A 20,303-nucleotide genomic window follows, 5' to 3' on the forward strand; every position below is an offset into this window, starting at 1 on the left:
AATTAGAAGTTGTTTGTGTGTAGATCATTTAGTTACGGAAACACTTTGAATTAGGAGATGTTTGTGTTGGAGAATAATATGCATTATGGGACTAAATCCTACGAGATTAAGCTTTTAGGTGATTTGGTAGCTTAGGTATTGGCGGGTTAACTCTCCTCCTAATATATGATTTTGTGTAATTATCTGATGTACGTTTGTGTAGGGCGATTTAATTCTCAATCTGATTTAGAGGTGGTAATGGATTGTGTTGGGCTCGTGCCTTTTTAAAGTAAGAAATATTGAAAATTTACTTAAATATAATCTTTTTATGATACAAATACGAATGGTTTATTATATGGATAACACAATACAATACGAATTTTATAATCCATTTTAACAAATGAGTTAGAATAATTGTATATGAATTGACATGGATAACTCTTGAGCATGATTCTAACTTGTTAAATATATTTTTACAATTATAATTTATATATCATTTAACCTTTTCAAACCTCTAAATTTCTATATAGTTTTAGTTGTTTTTAAGTTTGAATTTTTATCTCAATATGTTAATAAGGTAAAAGATAAATTAAGCTTATCAATATTATTATTATTATTATTATTATTATTATTATTATTATTATTATTTAGAATTTTATATAATTTTTTAATGATATAGAATTTTTAATTTTTATAATTTTTAAACATATACCATTATTAAGTAAAAATGTTAAAAAGGTTTAACTAAATTATATTGGTTAATACTTAATATGATTAACATGAAGAAGATGAATGTTTTTAGGGGAAAATATCAAATCTTTTAGTTGTTTTTTTACTGTTTTCATTTATTTTTTAAAGGTTATTTTTAAAAAATTTATATAAACATGTAGTATGATTAATATAAAATAATATATATATAAATTATTTTTAAAACATATTTAAAAATATTAAAACTAAGTTAAAAATATTTTAACAGATTTTGTTCTACAAAATATTATAAAATAATTTTCAAAAAATATTCTTAAAAACTATTTTTAAAACTATTTTAAAAAACAATTATCAAATATGCCAGAATATTTTATTTTTATTTCTATTTCTCCTTTAAGATGATTAAATTTGATAATTTTAATTATTATGTTTGGATGTACTTCGAAATGTCCGATCAAAATGATTATTTGTTTTCATTTTAAAATTTGATAACAATGAAAATATGAATAGAAAAAAAAAATAACAATAATACAATTACACTTTAAAGATTTTTTTTTTTTTATTTTACAAGAATATCAGTTAATAATTTTCTTTTTGGTTAAATAATAAAATTAAGAAGAAGAATAGTTATATAATAAATAAATAATAATAATAATAAAAGCTATAAAAATAGAGGTAAAACAGTAATTTTAAGATGTTACATATTATTTCTTATATCAAAAGAATTAAAATACCTTTTCTTCACCAAAAGTTACAACTGCGCTAAACAGACCAAAAACCGACATCCAAGATTCTGTCAATGTATTAGATTACAAGATCTTAGAAGCTAAGAATGCCATCATCAGTTTTGTTTAGACAGAGTCATACTGAATTTGAACTTGAGGTAAGCTTTGATGAAGGGTTCTAACTCACCATCCATGACTGAAGTAATATCTGATGTCTCGTACCCTGTCCGTACATCCTTCACAAGCTTGTAGGGGTGGAATACATAGTTTCTTATCTGCTGCCCCCACTCTGCCTTCACTGCATCCCCCCTTATCTGCTTGATTTCAGATGCTCTTTGTTCTTCTGCTATCACCAGTAGTTTGGCTTTCAACCGGCTTAGAGCCTTTATCTTGTTTGCTAGTTGTGATCTCTCCTCTGCCAATCATCAAACAGACAAAATGCTGTGAGTTCTGGGTAAAACCCGAAATTCAGATTTCACAAAATTCTACTGAATTGGGGTTCCAGGTCCATGCACAATTTTCCCAGGAGAAATCCGGGTGTATTTTCTTTTCTACATTGAAAGAGAATAGAGAAAAGTAGTGAGATGGGAGGACCTGTGCAGCGAACAGTGACTCCAGTGGGGATATGGGTTATTCGGACGGCGGTTTCCACCTTGTTCACATTCTGACCTCCTTTTCCACCCGCCCGGGAAAAACTGATTTCCAGGTCTTCCTCTGGTATTTCAACATCCATCGACTCCTCAGGAAGGAGAGGCATGACTTCAACCCCAGAAAAGCTTGTCTGTGTATGTACATACATCATGAAGCAGCGTATTACTCGTCTCATATCATCAGTTTCTTTCTTTTATCAGTACAAAACCAAAGAACAAGAAGTTCCAGGCAGACTGTTCTGTTTGAATTTACTCTGAGAGCCTCTGGAAGCACTTGCAAAAGAGTTATTGCCTAGACAAATAAAAAATGTTCTTGGCTGGTCGTCTATGGCTCTCTTTCTATGGTGATTGAGATTTGACCATACCCTTGACGAGAACCAAAGGTTGTTTTATAATAACCAGAAGAAAATGCTTGGAAATCAAGGAACTGTTCTTCAGTTTCTTTTCAATTCTATATTAAAAACATGATCAAGGAAAAAAATAGTAAATGGACTGAAGTTCTAGGGGATGACAATTGAGGTGATAGCTCAAAACAGCTCAAAACTTCAGCGATCTTGTCATTTCCCAGTAGGCTTTTGTGCAAAACTTCAGTAATCTCATCATTTCCCAGTAGGGTTTTGATTCCATAGTTTTGATTCTCTTAACAAGGAAAAAAGGAAAGAAAAATTCAACAGAAAGTGGTAGAGTTACCTGACGAAGACCTTTGGCGTTGAAAGGAGACTGTCTCACAATTCGATGTGTTCCTTTCTCTCCAGACAAATATCCATACGCATAACGGCCTTCGAGTTCAATGGTAGCTGACTTAATACCTGCTTCTTCTCCCATGGATTTTTCAACCACTCTCGTCTTATACCGCTGCTTCTCTCCCCATCTCACATACATCCTGAGAAGCATGTCAGCCCAGTCCTGCACTGGAAATAATCAAAGATTTTCACACAAAACAAGGAGATCACTATTGAATGAACTTGGCATTATGTAGGTTGAGGTTTAACAACATCCCAGAAGCGAATCAGCTTATAGAATCATCTCAAAAGATCTTAATCAGAGAAGGATTGGTCATGGATCAATACAGGATTGAGTAGAGGGGGCAGTGTCAAATCGTGGATTCTTGTTCTCAAAGATGCCAGAGCAAGCACCATGAGTCAAGAACATGCACTGACTTAGCAAGCGGATTATAAAACATAGGGTTTCCTTAAAATCTTGGCTTATTTAATCATCAGGGACACCCAGTTGGGTCAAGAGAAATTAAAACCAGTTACTTAGCTGCCTATGAAATGATGGCTAAGGATTATTAACCACCAGACACAATGGCTCCCTCTAACCAAACATAACATAAAATATCAGTACCCTAATCCAAAGACTCCAATAGTGAGAGGTATTCTTATACAGTTCACTCTGAATTTTATTGGGATCCTGCAGAAAGAAAAGGAGCATAATAATCTCTAAAAGGTGAAAAAAATTGTAGCAAAGATTACTCTGGTTTCTGTTGGAGAAAGCAGAAAAAGGAGAACACTAGACTCTTTGGTAGTGCAATTGTTCTGAAGGCACAAGCCTTTATCTACCGCCTTACCTAAAAAATATACTGAACTTTGAGACTCCCAGTTTTAATACCTCAACCAGTTTGCCATGTTTGAATTCAAAAATCACACTTCCTGTTTTCTATTTTTAAAATCAGAAAACAGGAAGTGTGTCCAACCAGAGACTATGTTTTTTTCTCAAACATCCACTTAGGCATTCATTGGGCAGACTATAGACCACAGCGATATTCTAACTGTGGAAGGTAGATCCTGGCCCCCATATAAGTGCATGGTCCATGGTAGTGGGGAAGAAAAGTAACATGTACATCATGGTAAGAAAAAGAAACAAGTTCAATATTATTATTTTGCAGTTAAAATATTTACCTGCGCATCAGTGCCTCCGGCACCAGCAGTGATAGAGATAACAGCGCCTTCTTTGTCATAGGGACCAGAGAGTAATTGAGTCAACTCAAACCGATCCAATGCCTTGTTCAATTCTTTAATGATGTTGGCTGCCTCTTCAAGGAGCCCAGTATCTATGGAGTCCATCTCTTCAGTAAGCTTAACTATAGTTTCAGCATCTTCAACCTGCATCAGGGGTAGCATGTAAAATGTAACATATCCAGAAAAAAAACACGAATTCCACTTTCTACGCTCTAAAAGATCTTATATTTGTGTTAAGGAAAAAATAAAAATAAAAGAACTTAAAAGTCTAACTGCACCAATAGGCTCTAAAAACCATGTGAGGATCATCATATGCTTTTACAGAGCAGGAGTGGCAATTTTTCTCAACCCCATCTGACTTGAAAAATGGGGAAGAATATTCATGTCGTTAAACTTGTAACCACCCTGCTCAGTGTGGCTTGGACCCTGGTTTATACCCAGTTGCTAAAATAAATCCTTTTAATAGTGAGTCCTCTTTTAAGCCTTTATACGATGATTGGTTGCATAGATAACTTACACACCTAGAATAATGAACTTCAATCAATTGAAAATCTAGTATTTGAAATTATACAAGAAGTGTAATTCACATAATAAAAGAAAAACCAGAAAATGCAAAGAGGGAAAAATGGAGGAAGAGAAAACCAGAAAACAAAAAGGAACGGGAGTCTGACCTGCGTTTTGAAATCTGTAAGCAGTTTTATTTTGTCTTTGACATCAGTTAGCGCCAGAAGGGTTTCTTGAGCTTTAGCACGGTCATCCCAGAAGGAGCTATCTGCTGCTTTCATCTCCAGAGCTGCAAGTTCTTCTTCTAATTGCTGTAAACCAGCAGAGGCTCTAATCTCTTCAGCACGTTCTGAAATAGCTTCTACGTCTCTTCTTAAGGTATAAAAGTCTGTCAGCAATACCAGAACCATCACAAATTGTAACCAATTGGTTGATCATACATTTGATTAGAAAGCTACTTAAGACACCCTGCAACCTTAATTCCAGTGGCTTTACATCACATTGACACTCCAAGTTTTGAGAATTGGTTATATCATATATGTTTGAGATGCCTACTGAACAGTTATAGAAGCAAGAGGAATGTTGAATAAAAAAAAGTTTCTGAGCTCACTCTGAGTTACTGCAGACCCTCATGGACATGAGAGAAGTACTGCCTCAAACATGCTAGATTAAGTCATGGGTTAATACTAATGCAGTCATAATCAGATTCAGACATTCAAATCCAACCAACATTTTAAATCTCTGACATGATGCATAACAGAAGAGTTTGTCCTCTGTATGTTTCAGGCACAACATCTAGGTAATCTTCCCCACAATTCAATTACAAATCTCACAATTTCAGAAGCACTGCTCAGAATCTATGGCAGTGAACTATCATGGTTCCTTCAGGAGAGGCAATGAACAACTGTAAAATCAACAGGAGCCTTGTTTATTTTTGTCAGTCTGTTGATATTTGACTGGTCAGTTATCTCAAGAACCTTATGAATGTACTGAGACAAATTATGAATTAATCTCAGTTTCAGAATGATGAACCTCTTTTCCCCTAATCTTCCACCATTTTCTGCTAAGGTTGCATTTTTCTACTCATGGTTGGACCTGATTTGGAATTCCAATTCTGTGGAAGTTAAACTCTTGCTTTTATTGTTAAGTTATTTATATGAATTTGAGATTCGGGAATTTAGGTTCAATCTTTTTTTTATCAGAAACAAACATTTTTCCTACCATGAAACAGGTGAATACAAAGAAGGATGAGAAATTCTTCCCCCAAACACGTCTGAAAAACTATCCACTCTAGATATCAGTGGAAATGCACAACTAAAAGTGGTTACACCATCCAATAATCTCTATTTTTACTATCAACTTAGCAAAAATTGCCTTGAATCCAATTACTTACAACACACCTTGCATTGCCCATTCGCTGCTGGTTTCTGTTGTAACCTCCATATCTAGTTGGCTCTCAGGCGATGCAAATAAAACTGTCAAATCCAATAAATCAAAAAACACAATGAGAAACTTAAATCAACTGCTTACACTTTGATAAATTCACTTCAAGACATGAATAATCTTCATGTAGATCACATTCCCGCACAGAAAGTGCTCATGAATTGAACCCCTCCGTTCATATTATCTTTTTTTAAGAGTACATGAAAACAGAGGAGAAACTGAATTTGAATAATTAAAGAATTAAAAAAATTAAAAAAAAACCATGAAAAAAAGAAGAAGAAACCCACTAAAATTCAAGACAAATTACACAACCCCACAAATCTCCTGCATAAAATCTTAACGAAATTACAGTCGAATTACACACACACACAATGGGTCGCTCCAAAAATTACCAAACAAAAACAAGCACACAAAAACACCAAATAAACTCCTAGAAGAAGTAAAGAAAATCCAAAAATCTCCAGGGAAAAATATTCAAGAAAAAGCAACCCCACTCCCGGAGAAAATACACCCAGTTAACATATCCACACATGGATTATTACAACGATTACCAAACAATATATGAAACAACAAAAAAACCATTAAAACTCCCTGTGAATTAAACAAAATCCAGAAAGTTCCTGCAAGAGGGGAATCAAAGAAAAGCATATCCGGTTGAAAAACATGCATAGAAACAGATAAAAGGTCGGAAATTTTGAAAAAATACTCACCATGGGGAGAAAACCGTGAAGGGGCGGAGAGAAAATGGTGATGAGAGAGGGAAGAAGAGAGTGGGAGATGCAGTGGTGGGTGCCTATGGGGCTTGTGGGAAATGTCGGGTGCTGCGCACCAAATGGGTCTCAGGCTGTTTTGGATAATTTGCATTGCAATCATGGTGGCTCTGTGGAGAGTGAAGACTGACTAGCCTTCTTCTCGTCTTTGTAGATTTTGTATGGATAATAATATAGGAGAGGAGGCGGGTGCCCGTCTGGTGTACTCAAAACGACGTCGTTTAAATGCCTTTACTATTTTTACAATTTCCTTGAAAATTTAAAAATAATTTAAACCGTATTTATAGAAATTAAATTTGTGAATAGAAAATGAGTTGCATTGTCATTTTTTTTTTTTTTAAAAAAACAAAGGGTAAATCCAAATGCCAAAATGACATTTTTCCACATCATAAATAAATATTATCGATAAATCCTTAGCTCTCAAGTTATTTCTATAGATATATTTTGATCTCATTATTTAATACTTTGTCACAATCCAAGTTTCACCGTAGATTTAAATAATTCAAGATAGCATGTCTAGAATGATGTGGAATTGGTACCATAATATTTTTCACAAACAAAACATTTTTTTAGACCCAAAAAAAAAAACAATACCAATCAAATTCCCAACAGAGAAGTGTTTGAAAAACTTTTTTAAATGTTTTAATGATGATTCTTGTATGTGTTTCTCATGGAAGCACCATTAAGAGAAGTGCTTTTAAATTGAATTACTCCCAAACGGGCCCTAAGGTGCATACACTCCAACTAGCCCATGAAATATTTAACTACATACATGTGAGTATGAAAACAAAGAATCCAAAGCTCTGCTCCTGCATTTTCCAATGCCTTATTCAAAAGGGATGCCCAGATCACTGGCATTTCAACACTCACGCCATCTGTTTTTCAGTACAAAGAGGAAAGTTCTCAAAAGATTTTAAGTTCTTATATCATTTTCTTTGTCTTTCTCAACAACCAAACAGAACAGAACATTAGATAATGACGCCAACTAGATAAAGATGAGTTCAGCTTCTCAATTGCCAACTAGACACAATCACTTGCCTTGGACTACTTTGAAGGTTTTCCTATCAACTGTAATTGTCTCCAACATCTTCCCATTGTTGATGAAGAACTTCACCAGACTCTCCTGATCATTGTGTTTGAACCTCCATAGTGTAACATTCAAGTCGTGTCGCCAACACTTCCTAAGCCAGCCCCTGCAGCAGCAGTCTGCATTGTCTTCCACTGCTCTCTCTGCATATTGGAACTGCAAAATTCAAATGGAAGAGATATCAAATGTGCTAATAAGCAAAGAAAAGTCATTCAAATGGAGGAGAGGGTGGCCGATGGTGAATAGGTGTAACCTCTGCTAACCCTGTGAGGGATCAGCAAGTCACATTTTGATTCATTACACTTGGACTAGACAGCTTTGATTCAGGTCTTTCCAGAGTCAACTAAGGAGCTTCTTCTGGGGCTGGAAGATGCAAGGATTGGATTAGTGGAGCAGGAAGGTTCAGTGGATGGTCCCCCTTCACTTATTTTGGTGCATTTGGAGGGAGGGTAATTACTGAATCTTTAATAAGGAAGAGACGTTGGATCAAAAGCTAAAGGAAACCCTCATTGTGTGCCTCCTGGACTGGTCTAGGGTCCCTCTAGGGTTGGCTAATAGTGCAGTATTGGACTTTATAGATAGCCTTCATTGTGGATAAAAGGTTACAAATTTGATGCTTTTTTTGGTGCCTCTTGTATACCCCGGTGTACATAGGGTGCCAAATGATGATAACAATGATATAATAATTGAGATATGGGTTTTGTGATTGCAAAAAGTTTCGTGCTTAGACACAATGTGGGTTCCCCCTCAGACTAAGGTTGAATTTAAAATTCTCATACAATAGCAACTCAAAAGATTAGAAGCCAGGGAACTTTGTTACCTCTACCAACATCTGCAGATGGTCATTAGCAATCACCAAGGTATCGGGATGAGGACAAAGCTGAAGCAACCTATCCACCAATTTTGTATATTTTACTGGCTGCCAATTCGGCACTACAGAACAGCCATCCTTCCAGTTTTTAAAACTTGCAACCAAGTAACCTATTTCTACCCTCAGATGCTTGAGATCATATAATGGACGAAGCCAGCTCCCATCCAGCTCTTCAAGAAAACGCTGATGCTTAATAAATCAAAAACAGAAAAAGGTTCTTATGAGTGTACAGTGTACACAACAACACCAAAGTGAAAGGAACATTAAAAATTATCAGACGTTTGAAGAAGTGATACCTTTGAAACAGACCAGAGTTAGAACTTCACAGTGATTAAAAAGTGCGAGAAAATTCCTTGACGCAATAGAAGACTTAGCAGTTGTAACAATTGGCTGCCATGAGACCCTAGCATGAGGCAGATCCGAGCATCTCAAAGTAGCCAATGGAGTTGAGGGCGGGGTCCAACCACAGTATGTGAATGAAAGAAGATTTGGAGCATCAAGCTCTGCATCTACTATATTGAGACATCGAAGCAACTCAAAGCTTTTAAGCCGTTGAAGAGAAATTTTAATCTTTTGCAAAGTTTCACAGCCGTCTAGAGACAACATTTCAAGAAGAGTGAATTTAGGAACATGGCATTCAAACCACTTATCTGTAATACTTGGACCACCTACTTTTAAAGTTTTGAGAAATTCACAAGCACACAAATTGATCTCACAGGTCTTAGTCACCAAACTACGTCTAGAGGGCATAAAAAAAAATGATTGAAGATTCTGTGCATTAACCTCAATCCTTTCTAGGTCTTTACAACAATCAAGCTCCAAAGATAAAAGTTTAGCAGTTGAAACCATGATGCTTTTGAGCCCATCGCAGTCTTTTAGCCTGAAATCCTCCATTAATGGGCAGTTCAATATCAAATCTTGGACCCCCAAATTGCAGCCTTCTAACTTCAAAACTTTAATCGATTTGGCAGCCAAGACTCTGCGCGGCAAATTGTAGTATTTAAGTCCATTCTGGAGGTGGATATCAAGATCTAACTCTTGGACATTGCTTTCTAGGGCAAAGTCAATTGACCTGTTGATCCGAGGATCCGATTTGACATAACAAAAGGCAACTCAAAGCCTGAATCTTTTTAGACTGATGTTTGATCTATGATGTTGGAGAGAGTTGTCTACAAAATTCAAGAACTCATCTATTTTGCTTTGGTCTCGCAGATCAATGGAAGGTGTGCCAATCAGGAACGAATACTCATCAAAATCGATAACTGGAAAGGTACTCCATATGGAATTGAATCTCTTTGACAAGACACTTGTTCAAGTTACCTCTACTGTAGACAGGAATGACATCACATGATGAATAATGTCCTCTGGCAAGCTGGATATTCGGTCGATAACCATTTCAGTTCCAGCTTTGACTGCATTTCGATCCATTGATACAATATCCCTATGTTTAATGTTAGAATCAGACTTGCGATTTGAACTCTATGGATGGATGAATGGCCCAAACCCAACAAAAACCTAGAAAAAACACACTAGTGGAGGCACCAGTGTGACTTTCCAATGATCAAGTAAATAATGTGAAAGAAGAAAAAAGGGAAAGAGAAATGATTGCTAGGGACTAATAACCATTGAGATAACCATGGATAGGCTCTTAGTCCCTTTAGTTGTTGGTTAGGCTAACTTACTCATGTCAGATTCGTTGAGCATCCATTGCTAACCAATCTCAAGCAGGATAGGCGGTCCCTTCTAGCTACTCAAAGAGCTTATACCCTGATCCTAACCTGTCACAGACTCATGCTTTGCAAGTGATCTTTTTATATTGCATCAAACCCTAATTCAAGGGAACACATGTCAGGCACTGCCTGAGGGTCCCTTCATTTAATTTGTACAGAAAGTAACATTTATATTGTCCTTAGCTAACCAACCTTGAGCAGGGCAAACCAAGCCCTTGGGTTTAACCCAACTAATGCTCAAAAACGACACATTGGCGGAGGCACCGATGTTCATGTTCAAATCAATAATAGGAAAGGGAGAATAAAGAAAAAAAGGAAGGAGGAGACATGATTTCTTGGTCGATAGCTAAAATCTTCTCCCAAGTTGCTACCGAAGCCAAAAAACAAGCCCTTAAAGGGGGCATACGAACCCCACACCTCTTTTGCAGGGAAAAAGAAAAAGATCCCTTGAGTACATCAAATTGTAAAAAGACTTTACCTCCACAAGAGACTATCCTCACTTTCACCTATAAAATTTTCAGAATGAATACTCTGCATGAACCTATCCTTCACCTCTAGCTAAACTCTTGAAAAGACCTTCTAAAACAGAAGCTCCAATAATGACCCTGACATCTCCTAATCACCCAAAGATGTCATTATTGCAAAATTTTCAATAACAAGTCTAAAACTAGAAGGAAATGCTTCTGTCAAGAAACTATCCCAACCCACCTATCCAACCAAAACTCGGTCCTCTCACTTTCTAACCAAAATGATGGTTCAAAGTTTGAATACATCCCACCCACTCTAATGGCTTCCCCAGCCTAACACCATGTGTTCCTTCACCTCTTGAGTGCCCTAACTGCCTTCCACCTATCCAGATTTTCCTTTAATGACCTCACTCCATATGTTTTTTCTCTCATTAGCAAATCCCCATGACCACTTACCAAGCAGGGCTATGTTTAGGGTGGAAAACTTTTTGATGTCCAGATTTCCTACCTTTTTATCTGAGAACACTGCTGTCTAGTTGATCGGATGAATCTTTCTCCCCTGTAGGTAATTCCACATAGAAATCCATTTAAATCCTTTTCAATTTAACTTTTACTTTTCTAGAAATGAAAAATAAGGAGATCAAGTAAATTGATAGACTTGAAAAAGTGCTTTTAATAAGTCAGTCTTCCCCTTTTTAACAAGTATTGTTTGTTCCAAGAAATTAACCTCCTCTTAAAGTGCCCCTGGATCGAATCCTATACTGCACCATAATTGAAAGGTGCTCCCAGAGGCATGCCTAAATAGGTAGAAGGGAGGCATCCAACCATCCAAAAGATGAAGCCAATTTATTTATCTCCCCCACCTCTTCCATTGAAATCAATTCTCTCCTGTAAAGTGATTTTTAAGCCTGATTCTAGCTAGGTCACTCGGCATCCCAAATGTCTGGATTGATCATCCTGATGCAACCCTTAGAACCTTGGAAAAAATTTGTGGGGTCTGTTCACTAAAATTGAAAATCTCATTGTAGAAATGCTGAACTTTATCCATCCCACTCATTTTTACCAAAACCACATTTGCTTTATTACTGACAAAAGGAACTTCCAATTTACATGATCATAGGCTTTCTTGATGTCTAATTTGCACACCGATCCCAATGAAGAGTTCTAAAGTCGATGGCCTTACTAGCTATAAGAGAAGCATCCAAAAATCGCCGGCCCTCCAAAAATGCATATTATCAGAATTTCATACCACCCTCCCTATTACCTCTTGAGCCTGTTCAGAAAAACCTTCTTGAGCTTGTCCTCATTGACTAATATGCAAAGAAAGTAACATTTATATTGTCCTTCACTAACCAACCTCAGGCAGAGCAAATGGACCTTTGGTGCTTGACATTCTTGTTGCCCTTATCCAAACCCATCACAAACTCATGCTGCTCATGCAAGCGTCCCATGTTTCCTTGAACCTAAGCTCAAGGGAACCCATGTTGGACAAGGCCACATTATTCCTTCATTTAATATGTAAGAAAAGGAACATTTATCCTAGTGCTTTTGGCCAACAAATTCATTGTGAGAGCCTAATTGGAGAATTTTATATTACTCAAACAAATAGAAACATGGTATCCAATGCCACAATTGAAATTTTACCTCACCATCCCATGAGATACAGAAAGCAAAATTTGTTATCATAGATGTTCCAAAACAGGATTAATCCATTTGGGTAAGCAGAATATTAGAAAAAAAATTTGTAATATGGGAGCTCAAGAGAATTTAGAGAATGGTTGAACAAATCACGACATTACCATTTTCCATATGTAATCTATGAGAGATAGTCAAAATTTATCATAGAAAGGACAAATTTTATAGCTTTGCATGCTCCAAAGACAAATTTGTATCTACACCCTGAACCACAATCCCTCACTCCATAGGCTATCTCCTACTCTTCCTCATATCTCTATCTATCACATATAGTCTTCACAAACTCATATCCATCTCATAATGTTTTCCCCTCATGACCTATTATATTTATAGGGATATTTGTAATAGCATCTTTATTCTATGACCAAATATAATATTACAATGACATATCAACATAGGTAATATTTTACATAAAAAATATATATATACCAATTAGAGATTTGAGATGCTTTCCAACAATAAAAGGAAAGAGAAAAAAAAACAATGAAAGAAATTGTATTAGCGAGCAAAAAGAAGAACGGAGTAAGATTGAAATCTTACCAACTTAGAAGTAGAAGTACTAGATGGTATATATGTTGAGATCACTTAGTGTGCATCCTCATTGAAAATTTTAATTATTTTCTCACCATACAGATCCAACTGTCCCCAGCAAAAGAAACCCATTTCATCACATGATAAGAACTCTGCAGTCTGTTTCACAGATACAATGTTGATTAATGTCTAACATACTATTTCCAATAACAAATGGGGCAAATTAAACTTTAGAGTTTATACCTACCTTTAAAGCCAACAAAAGCCCAAGGTCATTCATACAAAACAAAGATGCTGAAAATAGCTTGGATATCCATTCCTTAGCAGATTCCTTTGTAGATTCTCAGAGATTCAAGCTTTCTAGAGAATTTTAATGCTGTAAAGTACATTTGGCCCTCTATTTACTTAAGGTAAATAGTTTACTAGAAAAGAAATAAAACATAAAAGCTTCAGAAAGAAGCCATTCATTGATGAAATGTAAAAACCTTACCTTCAAAATCGTTAATTGATGTGCTAAAGTCTCAAATAAGGCACATGAGATATTCATGTCTTCATAAGATGGCAACTTGGAAGTTGAGAATGGTACAAATCCAGCCAATATTACAGTATCACTAACGCATGTGTACCTTCACCAAGAAGACAGATAAAAATTTCGGCAATAGAAGGAAATGAACTAACCAAATTGGTTATTGTAATTGCCAAGCAAACAAGATATAAGTATAATGAGAGAGAAAATCACCAAAATCAGTAGTTTTATTGGAATACAAGTTGGTTGGGGCCCAGAAGGGTAATTTCAATTGAAGAAACAACTTCTAAAAAAGAGTAGTCGAGCTGAAAAAAGACAAGATGGATAGAACAAATAGATAAAACTGAAATCAAACATTAAAATTTGAGAATCCAAGCTTGACCCATTCTAAGATGGCCACTGGACGTCTTTGTGTGGGTAAGCTTCTTGGATGCTCTACATTAACAATGGTCCATGACCCAAGTCCCAACTAAATTCTAGGCTTTGCAAATAGTGATATCAATGGTTTAATGTGAAAAGAATTCAAATTTACAATTGACTTTAAATAAATTTACATATAGGTTTCAATGTGATGGATTAAAATGTTTTACAGTGCCATTCAAACATCATTCTAACATACAGAATTCACTCAAAATGACTTTCCAAGTTTAAAGGAATACAAGGTCAAAGCAAACTGGTCATTGTATATCTCACAAGCAAAACAAAACTTATACATCACAAAATTAACAGTTTATGGCATTAGGAGTACCCAAGAAATTAACTCATAATAACATGACTATACCCCCCCAAAAAAAGTTTGTTTGACCCCTTAAGAGAAGAGGATTTGGGTCACATAAGGCCAATCAGCAATTTTGCTCAGTCCCTAACCTTTTTCTTTTCCTAGAACAATATGATGAACAACCCAAGAGAAAACAATCTGAACATGGACAATGCCATTAAATCATTGTGGTGCCAAATAAATATAGATGCAGAAAAATTAAAGAAGAGAATAAAGAAGCACCTTTCAGTTCATAAGAGTCTCTAGATCATTGATATTTTTCCAACAGGACCATGTTGATGTTGAGCCTAGATGTTGAGAAAATAATTAGTAAGTCTGAAATTGTAGACCAATCAGCATACTGTAAAATAGACAAAACAAGATAGAGAAAGCATCAAGTTGTTGACAGCTTTAGTCTTTATAGGAGAAGTGGTCATCCCAAATATTCTAGGAAGACTAGAGGTATTAGAACATAACTGGGTGTGACAGAATTCCTGCAAAAGAAATAAATCCTTCAAATCATTCTCCAGTAAAAACAGATAGAGAAAAGTCCAGAAAAATATTCATCAACCAACCTCACAGAATCAAAAATTCCAATCCATAGTCCTCTGCCTAAGAATGCTAGACCCAACATCTCAACCTTGTCATACTGCATAATAGGAAGAAGTATAGTTTGTTAAATTTGAAATGAGAATGGCGAATGAACTGAACATATAACAACAATATCCCCACATCAAATTTAAATCATATCAAACATGGGTATAAAAAATCATGTTCTGATAGGCTTGGTGAAAATAGCTAGAGTGTAGCATATCAAAGGGATAGACAAATAAGAAAAACAAAAGAAAATTATTTGATGTACGAATACAAGGAAAGCCCTTTTTATGATAAGGGATTTCACAAACTTTTAGTGAGACAAATACAAACATGTTTCATCCTCTGCCCAAACATTTGAGGCCAAAAAAGGATAGGAGAATTGGAAGCTTTCTAGTGAGACAAATACAAACATGTTTTAGCTTCTTTTTTTCAACTGGCTCTGAATGTGGTTATGAAACATGTCAACCAAATCATTGCACAGGTGCAGTTTTATTTAAAAAATAAAAGTAAAAATCATGTCCCATTATTCTATTTCTCATATGATCATTAAAGAAACAAATGAGGTGAATATAAAAATGCCCACCTCACACTTGTCTTGTCACTCCTCCAAGTTGCAGCATCAAAATAATAATTCCCATGTCTCCCCAATACATACCCACTTCAAGATCAGTGAGCACTTTCACAGCTCTAACTTGCTAATAGTTCATTAAAAACAAGAACAAGAAGTTTCGAAATTTATCTCCAATACAGATATTTAACAACTCAAGATTTTCACTTTAGCATATGAACTTAACCAGAAAAGATAATTTTATTTTTAAAATATTAACCTCAGCACCCATATCTAACAATATTTTCAATGCTATAAATTTGAATTGGAAATATGAAGATATTGCAATTATAGCTGCAATAGCCATATGTAACAACTCCAAACTCTCATATCAGCCTAAAAACTTTAAATTGGAATTGAAATTTAGTCATGCTAACTTTAATGCAAAAAGATTAAAATCAATCTAATAAAAATCCAAAGACATTGTATATAACCTATTAATACACACACACATATATATGCATATATATGCCTAAGGAACTAAAACCACTTGGGGGACTAGAAAACAGCAATGAATGACAAAGGTTTTCAGAGGAGATAGGCGTAGTGGCACCGCAGAATTACAGCAATCAGGGTTTTTCCAAAAAGTTCTAACGAATTAAAGCAAGGCCGTCACCAAAGAGTACTAGCCAAACGACATAATGATTATAGTTTTATAAAATAATTCCAACAAAATTATCCATTTCATACATCATCTGATAATCCCTTTTTTACTACTAAATTCAGGAAACATGACTTCAAATTCAAATACTTATGACACACTTTGTGTTACCCATTCACTAGTTTCTGCGGTAACCTCCATGTCCAGTTGGCTCTCGGATCACACAAATAGAACTGTCAAACCCAAGGGCGTGGAATATACTTTTTCAAACTATAATATGCTAGTTTATGGTGACACCAGCTTCATGAAGGATAACTTCAGATATATGACTAGCCAACAAGAAGCCTAGTGATTCCGACTTCATGCTCCCAAGTTGCAGAGAACAATCCGAGCTACGGCACTCTTTCTGCAATTGAACAAAAAATATTAAAGAAATTAAATCAAGTATCTACACTTTGATAAATTCATTTTAACAGAAGAATAATGTAAAATAGTACAACTGTACAAGAAGCATGCATGATTTTCAAGTAGAACACATGTCTGCATGGAAAGCACATGAATTGAACACGCAAGCAGCATTCAGAGTCATAGTTTCTCTTCTCAAAAGCAAGAGTAAAAAGAAGCAGATATTGAATTTGGATAAGTAAGAGAAATAAAAATAACAATAATAAGAATGATAACAAAAGCAAAATATAAGAAACTCACAAAATTCAAGACAAATTACACAAACCTCCTGCAGAAAATCTTAACAAAATTACAGTCAAATTACACAAAAAAGAAGAAGAAGAAGAAGAAGAAACACACACAAATGGATCACTCCAATAATTACCAAATAAAAATATGAACACCAAGTGCCCATTGAAATCCTAGAAGTGAATTGCTAAGTAATATTGTTAGTCTATAATTATGTAATTACATTTCTTGTATATACTTAATTATAGGAAATATTTTTTGTACCATCCAATGTCTCTGGCTTTGACACCGGTATGGTTTGTTACAGATATTTTCTTTTATAATGCTCATTTTCTCTGAGCTAGAATTCCAAGAACCTTCTCTATTCTTCCCTTTCTTGCCTACAACTCAATCTTGGTATCAAAGCCGAAGATGTTCACCGCAGCTTCTTCTACTCCGGCAACCTTAACTACAAATCCCCAAAATTTTAACCCAACTCCAGCTCCCAATTCGAATATTACCCAGACCAATTACCCATCTCTTTCTCAACCACTCACTATCAAACGTAATGAGACGAATCTGCTACTCTGGAAAAACCAACTTCTGAATGTGATAATAGCCAACGGGTTGGAGGATTTCATTGAGGGAGATATGCCTATACCAGCCAAATTTTTTTATGATGCCTAGATATAAATCAACCCAATCTTCATACAATGGGAACGGACAAATAGACTCATCATGAGTTGGATTTATTCTTCACTAACTCATGCCATGGTGGAAAGAATTGTAGAATACAAAACTACTTAGAAAATATGGGGAGCTCTTAACAAAGTTTATCAATCTCCTTCAATTGCCACTGAGTTGGGGCTGAACTCTCAACTTCGAAGGATCAAAACGGAAGGTGTCACCATTTCTGAGTATATTGCTCATATTAAGTCTTTGATAAGTATTCTGTTGTGGGTGAGCCATTATCTGAGATAAACTCATATATACTCAGAATGGATTGATTGAAGAATATGATGGAGTTGTGTACTTATCCAAATATATATATATATATATGATGGAGTTGTGACCTCCATCTATAACAGATCTAGCAAATCTTCTTTGGAAAAAGTTCGATCTCCTTTACACATATGAATACCAATTGGAACAAATAAATACCACCCAACAACTCAATTTTCCCTAAGCTAAGCTTACTACCTATCCTAGCCAAAACAAATTTCAGAAAAACCAACAACCAAATTTTCCTAAATACCCACAAAATCCATATCCATCCTCTCCAAACAAGCCCACTAATCTTTATCGACCTTTTCATGCAAACTCTCAACTTAGAATCCCTCGGAAACCTCAAGGACAACCACAACCCTCATTCAAATGGCCTCAAAAATAAGGTACTGGAAATTTTAGACCAAAGCCACAATGCCAAATTTGTGGTAAGTTCGGTCACATAGCTTTCAATCGCTATCATCGAGCCAACTTAAGCTACCAACCATAGTTTCCAAACTCTCAACCTAAGTCCCAATTTCCAAGTCAAAATCCAAATCCCATCCCTGCAATGTTCACCACTTCATTATCGCCTTTTATGAACTCTAATGGCTGAGATAATTCTTGCTACATGGATTTCAGAGCAACACATCACTTTACATTGGAGTTTGGCAACCTGACAAATCCATTTGTGTGTACTAATGAGGAATAGGCTACAGTGGGCAATGGTAAGTCAATTGGAATTTCACATATTGGTAATGTTATGTTTTCCAGTCCTATGAAACTCATTCATTTAAACCATGTCTTGCACACTCCTCAAATCTCAAAACAACTCACCAATGTCACTAAACTTTGTTCAGATAATCAAGCTTTTGTTGAATCATATCCCTCTCATTTTCTTGTGAAGGATCAAGCTTCGAGGAGGTACTTCTTCAAGGAATACTTGAAGATAGACTCTACAAAGCTTCTTCATCACTCAACCTTTCACAATCTCTTGTTGCCTCATTTTCATCAGATTCACCTTCAATCCTTACTACTCAACTATCCTCCACCCTTGCTTAAGCTTTCATCACTCAGCAAAATAATGTTGTATAATGGCACAATAGACTAGGGCACCCTACCTTCTACTGTAGTTACTCAAGTTATGAAAAGCTGTAATTTCAAATTTTCTAAATCTTTTGAATTTTGTTCCTCTTGTCAATTGTTGGTTTTGAAACCAGATAAATAAAAGAAAAACGGAAGCCAGAAAAAATTTTCTCAAAATTTTTTTTTTCTCAATGATCAATACTTGTATTAATTTAATGAAATAACAAATATAGGTAATTTAGAATTGTACCTTGTGATTAGGCTGATAAATTTGAACTCCACCAAAAGGATCTTAGAATTCCAAATCCTCTAAAGCACCATGGATCTTTCTCTAACGTTTCTCCAAATAATGATAAACTCAAAACGAGTGGGCGTCTTTTTTTTTTTTTTTATCACTTGGGTTTTTATATCACACAACTTGATATCTAGAAAACTTGTATTCTCATCCCATCATCCGAAAAACATTGAGAAAAAAAACTTTTTAATACCACGAAGAAAAAAATAACTGACATATTTTGAATTTTGAAAAACATGGGAGAGAATATCTCTCCCCATGATCCCCACTTAAAAAGTGTTTCTTTGAATTTTGAAAAACATGGGAGAGAATATCTCTCCCCATGATCCCCACTTAAAAAGTGTTTCTTAGGGAATACAAGTAAGTGTGGTCTTCACTACATTGTATCAAAAAATATTTTAAATAATCAAATTATAAAATAAATAAATCAAATCAAGATTGTGTGAAATTAATTTAGAATTCAAAATTCCAAACTAATAAAATCAACCCAACATAAAAAAAATGTTCATATAATTTTAATGGAGCCATTGAGAGGAACTATGGACATTATAATTTTAAGCTCCAATAATTTTGACAATTAATTAACAACTTAATTAAAAAATCAAAATTATTAATTCCAAAATTACTCCACTAAAAATTTGGAATTGCACTCTTAAAATTATAAAATTAAATATATTCAAAGGATTTGAATTGCCCATTGATATAGTCACTCCATATGAGTCAATCCTCCATAAACGGTTCATAATTAAAGCTAGGTTTTTCCGTTAACCTCTTTAATTATATCTTTCTCCTTAAGTGCCATTGGTTCTCTAATGAATAATATATTTATGGTCTAATCATAAATTGAGCGCTCTTATCATTCAAGGCCCGAACCAATACTTATGGGAACCGTCCATCTGACTTCTTAACGAAGGAATGGATTTCATCTTGTATATTAATATTCCCGGCTATTTATTTTATTATACTTCCAATACACCAAGAATTTGACACTATGTATTTGTGTCATTACCCGGTATGTCAAAAAATACAATACAATAAATAGAAGTCTATTAATCAC

At 35.1% G+C, this 20,303-nt stretch overlaps 1 protein-coding gene and 1 long non-coding RNA gene across 7 annotated transcripts; both read right to left on the reverse strand.

The window, feature by feature from the left end:
- Window positions 1-1,373: 1,373 nt before the first annotated feature.
- On the reverse strand, window positions 1,374-6,870 carry LOC117913617 (peptide chain release factor PrfB1, chloroplastic). Its single transcript, XM_034828635.1, has 7 exons — window positions 6,681-6,870; window positions 5,928-6,002; window positions 4,695-4,915; window positions 3,964-4,167; window positions 2,753-2,968; window positions 2,007-2,193; window positions 1,374-1,827 (listed from the first exon to the last, which is right to left on the reverse strand). Exons 1-7 carry the CDS (start codon window positions 6,841-6,843, stop codon window positions 1,529-1,531), a joined length of 1,365 nt encoding a protein of 454 aa, XP_034684526.1. The 5' UTR covers window positions 6,844-6,870; the 3' UTR covers window positions 1,374-1,528.
- A 615-nt stretch (window positions 6,871-7,485) lies between these two features.
- Window positions 7,486-16,610, reverse strand: LOC117912076. Of its 6 annotated transcripts, XR_004650976.1 has the most exons (10): window positions 15,585-16,610; window positions 14,980-15,053; window positions 14,882-14,898; window positions 14,648-14,712; window positions 13,612-13,747; window positions 13,369-13,497; window positions 13,131-13,280; window positions 8,995-9,291; window positions 8,648-8,887; window positions 7,486-7,983 (listed from the first exon to the last, which is right to left on the reverse strand). It is a non-coding gene; the product is annotated as an uncharacterized LOC117912076 (long non-coding RNA). The 6 variants fall into 6 exon arrangements; XR_004650973.1 differs by having other exon boundaries at window positions 14,648-14,898; window positions 16,381-16,610; XR_004650974.1 differs by having other exon boundaries at window positions 14,648-14,898; window positions 16,371-16,610.
- Window positions 16,611-20,303: the final 3,693 nt, after the last annotated feature.

This window comes from Vitis riparia, chromosome 4 (assembly GCF_004353265.1).
Source record: "Vitis riparia cultivar Riparia Gloire de Montpellier isolate 1030 chromosome 4, EGFV_Vit.rip_1.0, whole genome shotgun sequence".
Lineage (NCBI taxonomy): Eukaryota > Viridiplantae > Streptophyta > Magnoliopsida > Vitales > Vitaceae > Vitis > Vitis riparia.

Coding starts and splice junctions, on each gene's coding strand:
- LOC117913617 (XM_034828635.1), bottom strand. CDS start 6,843: ATGATTGCAATGCAAATTATCCAAAACAGCCTGAGACCCATTTGGTGC. Junction 2,969..3,963: donor CCGGAGGCACTGATGCGCAG/GTAAATATTTTA, acceptor TTTCCAGTGCAG/GACTGGGCTGACATGCTTCT. Junction 1,828..2,006: donor AGTCACTGTTCGCTGCACAG/GTCCTCCCATCT, acceptor GATGATTGGCAG/AGGAGAGATCACAACTAGCA.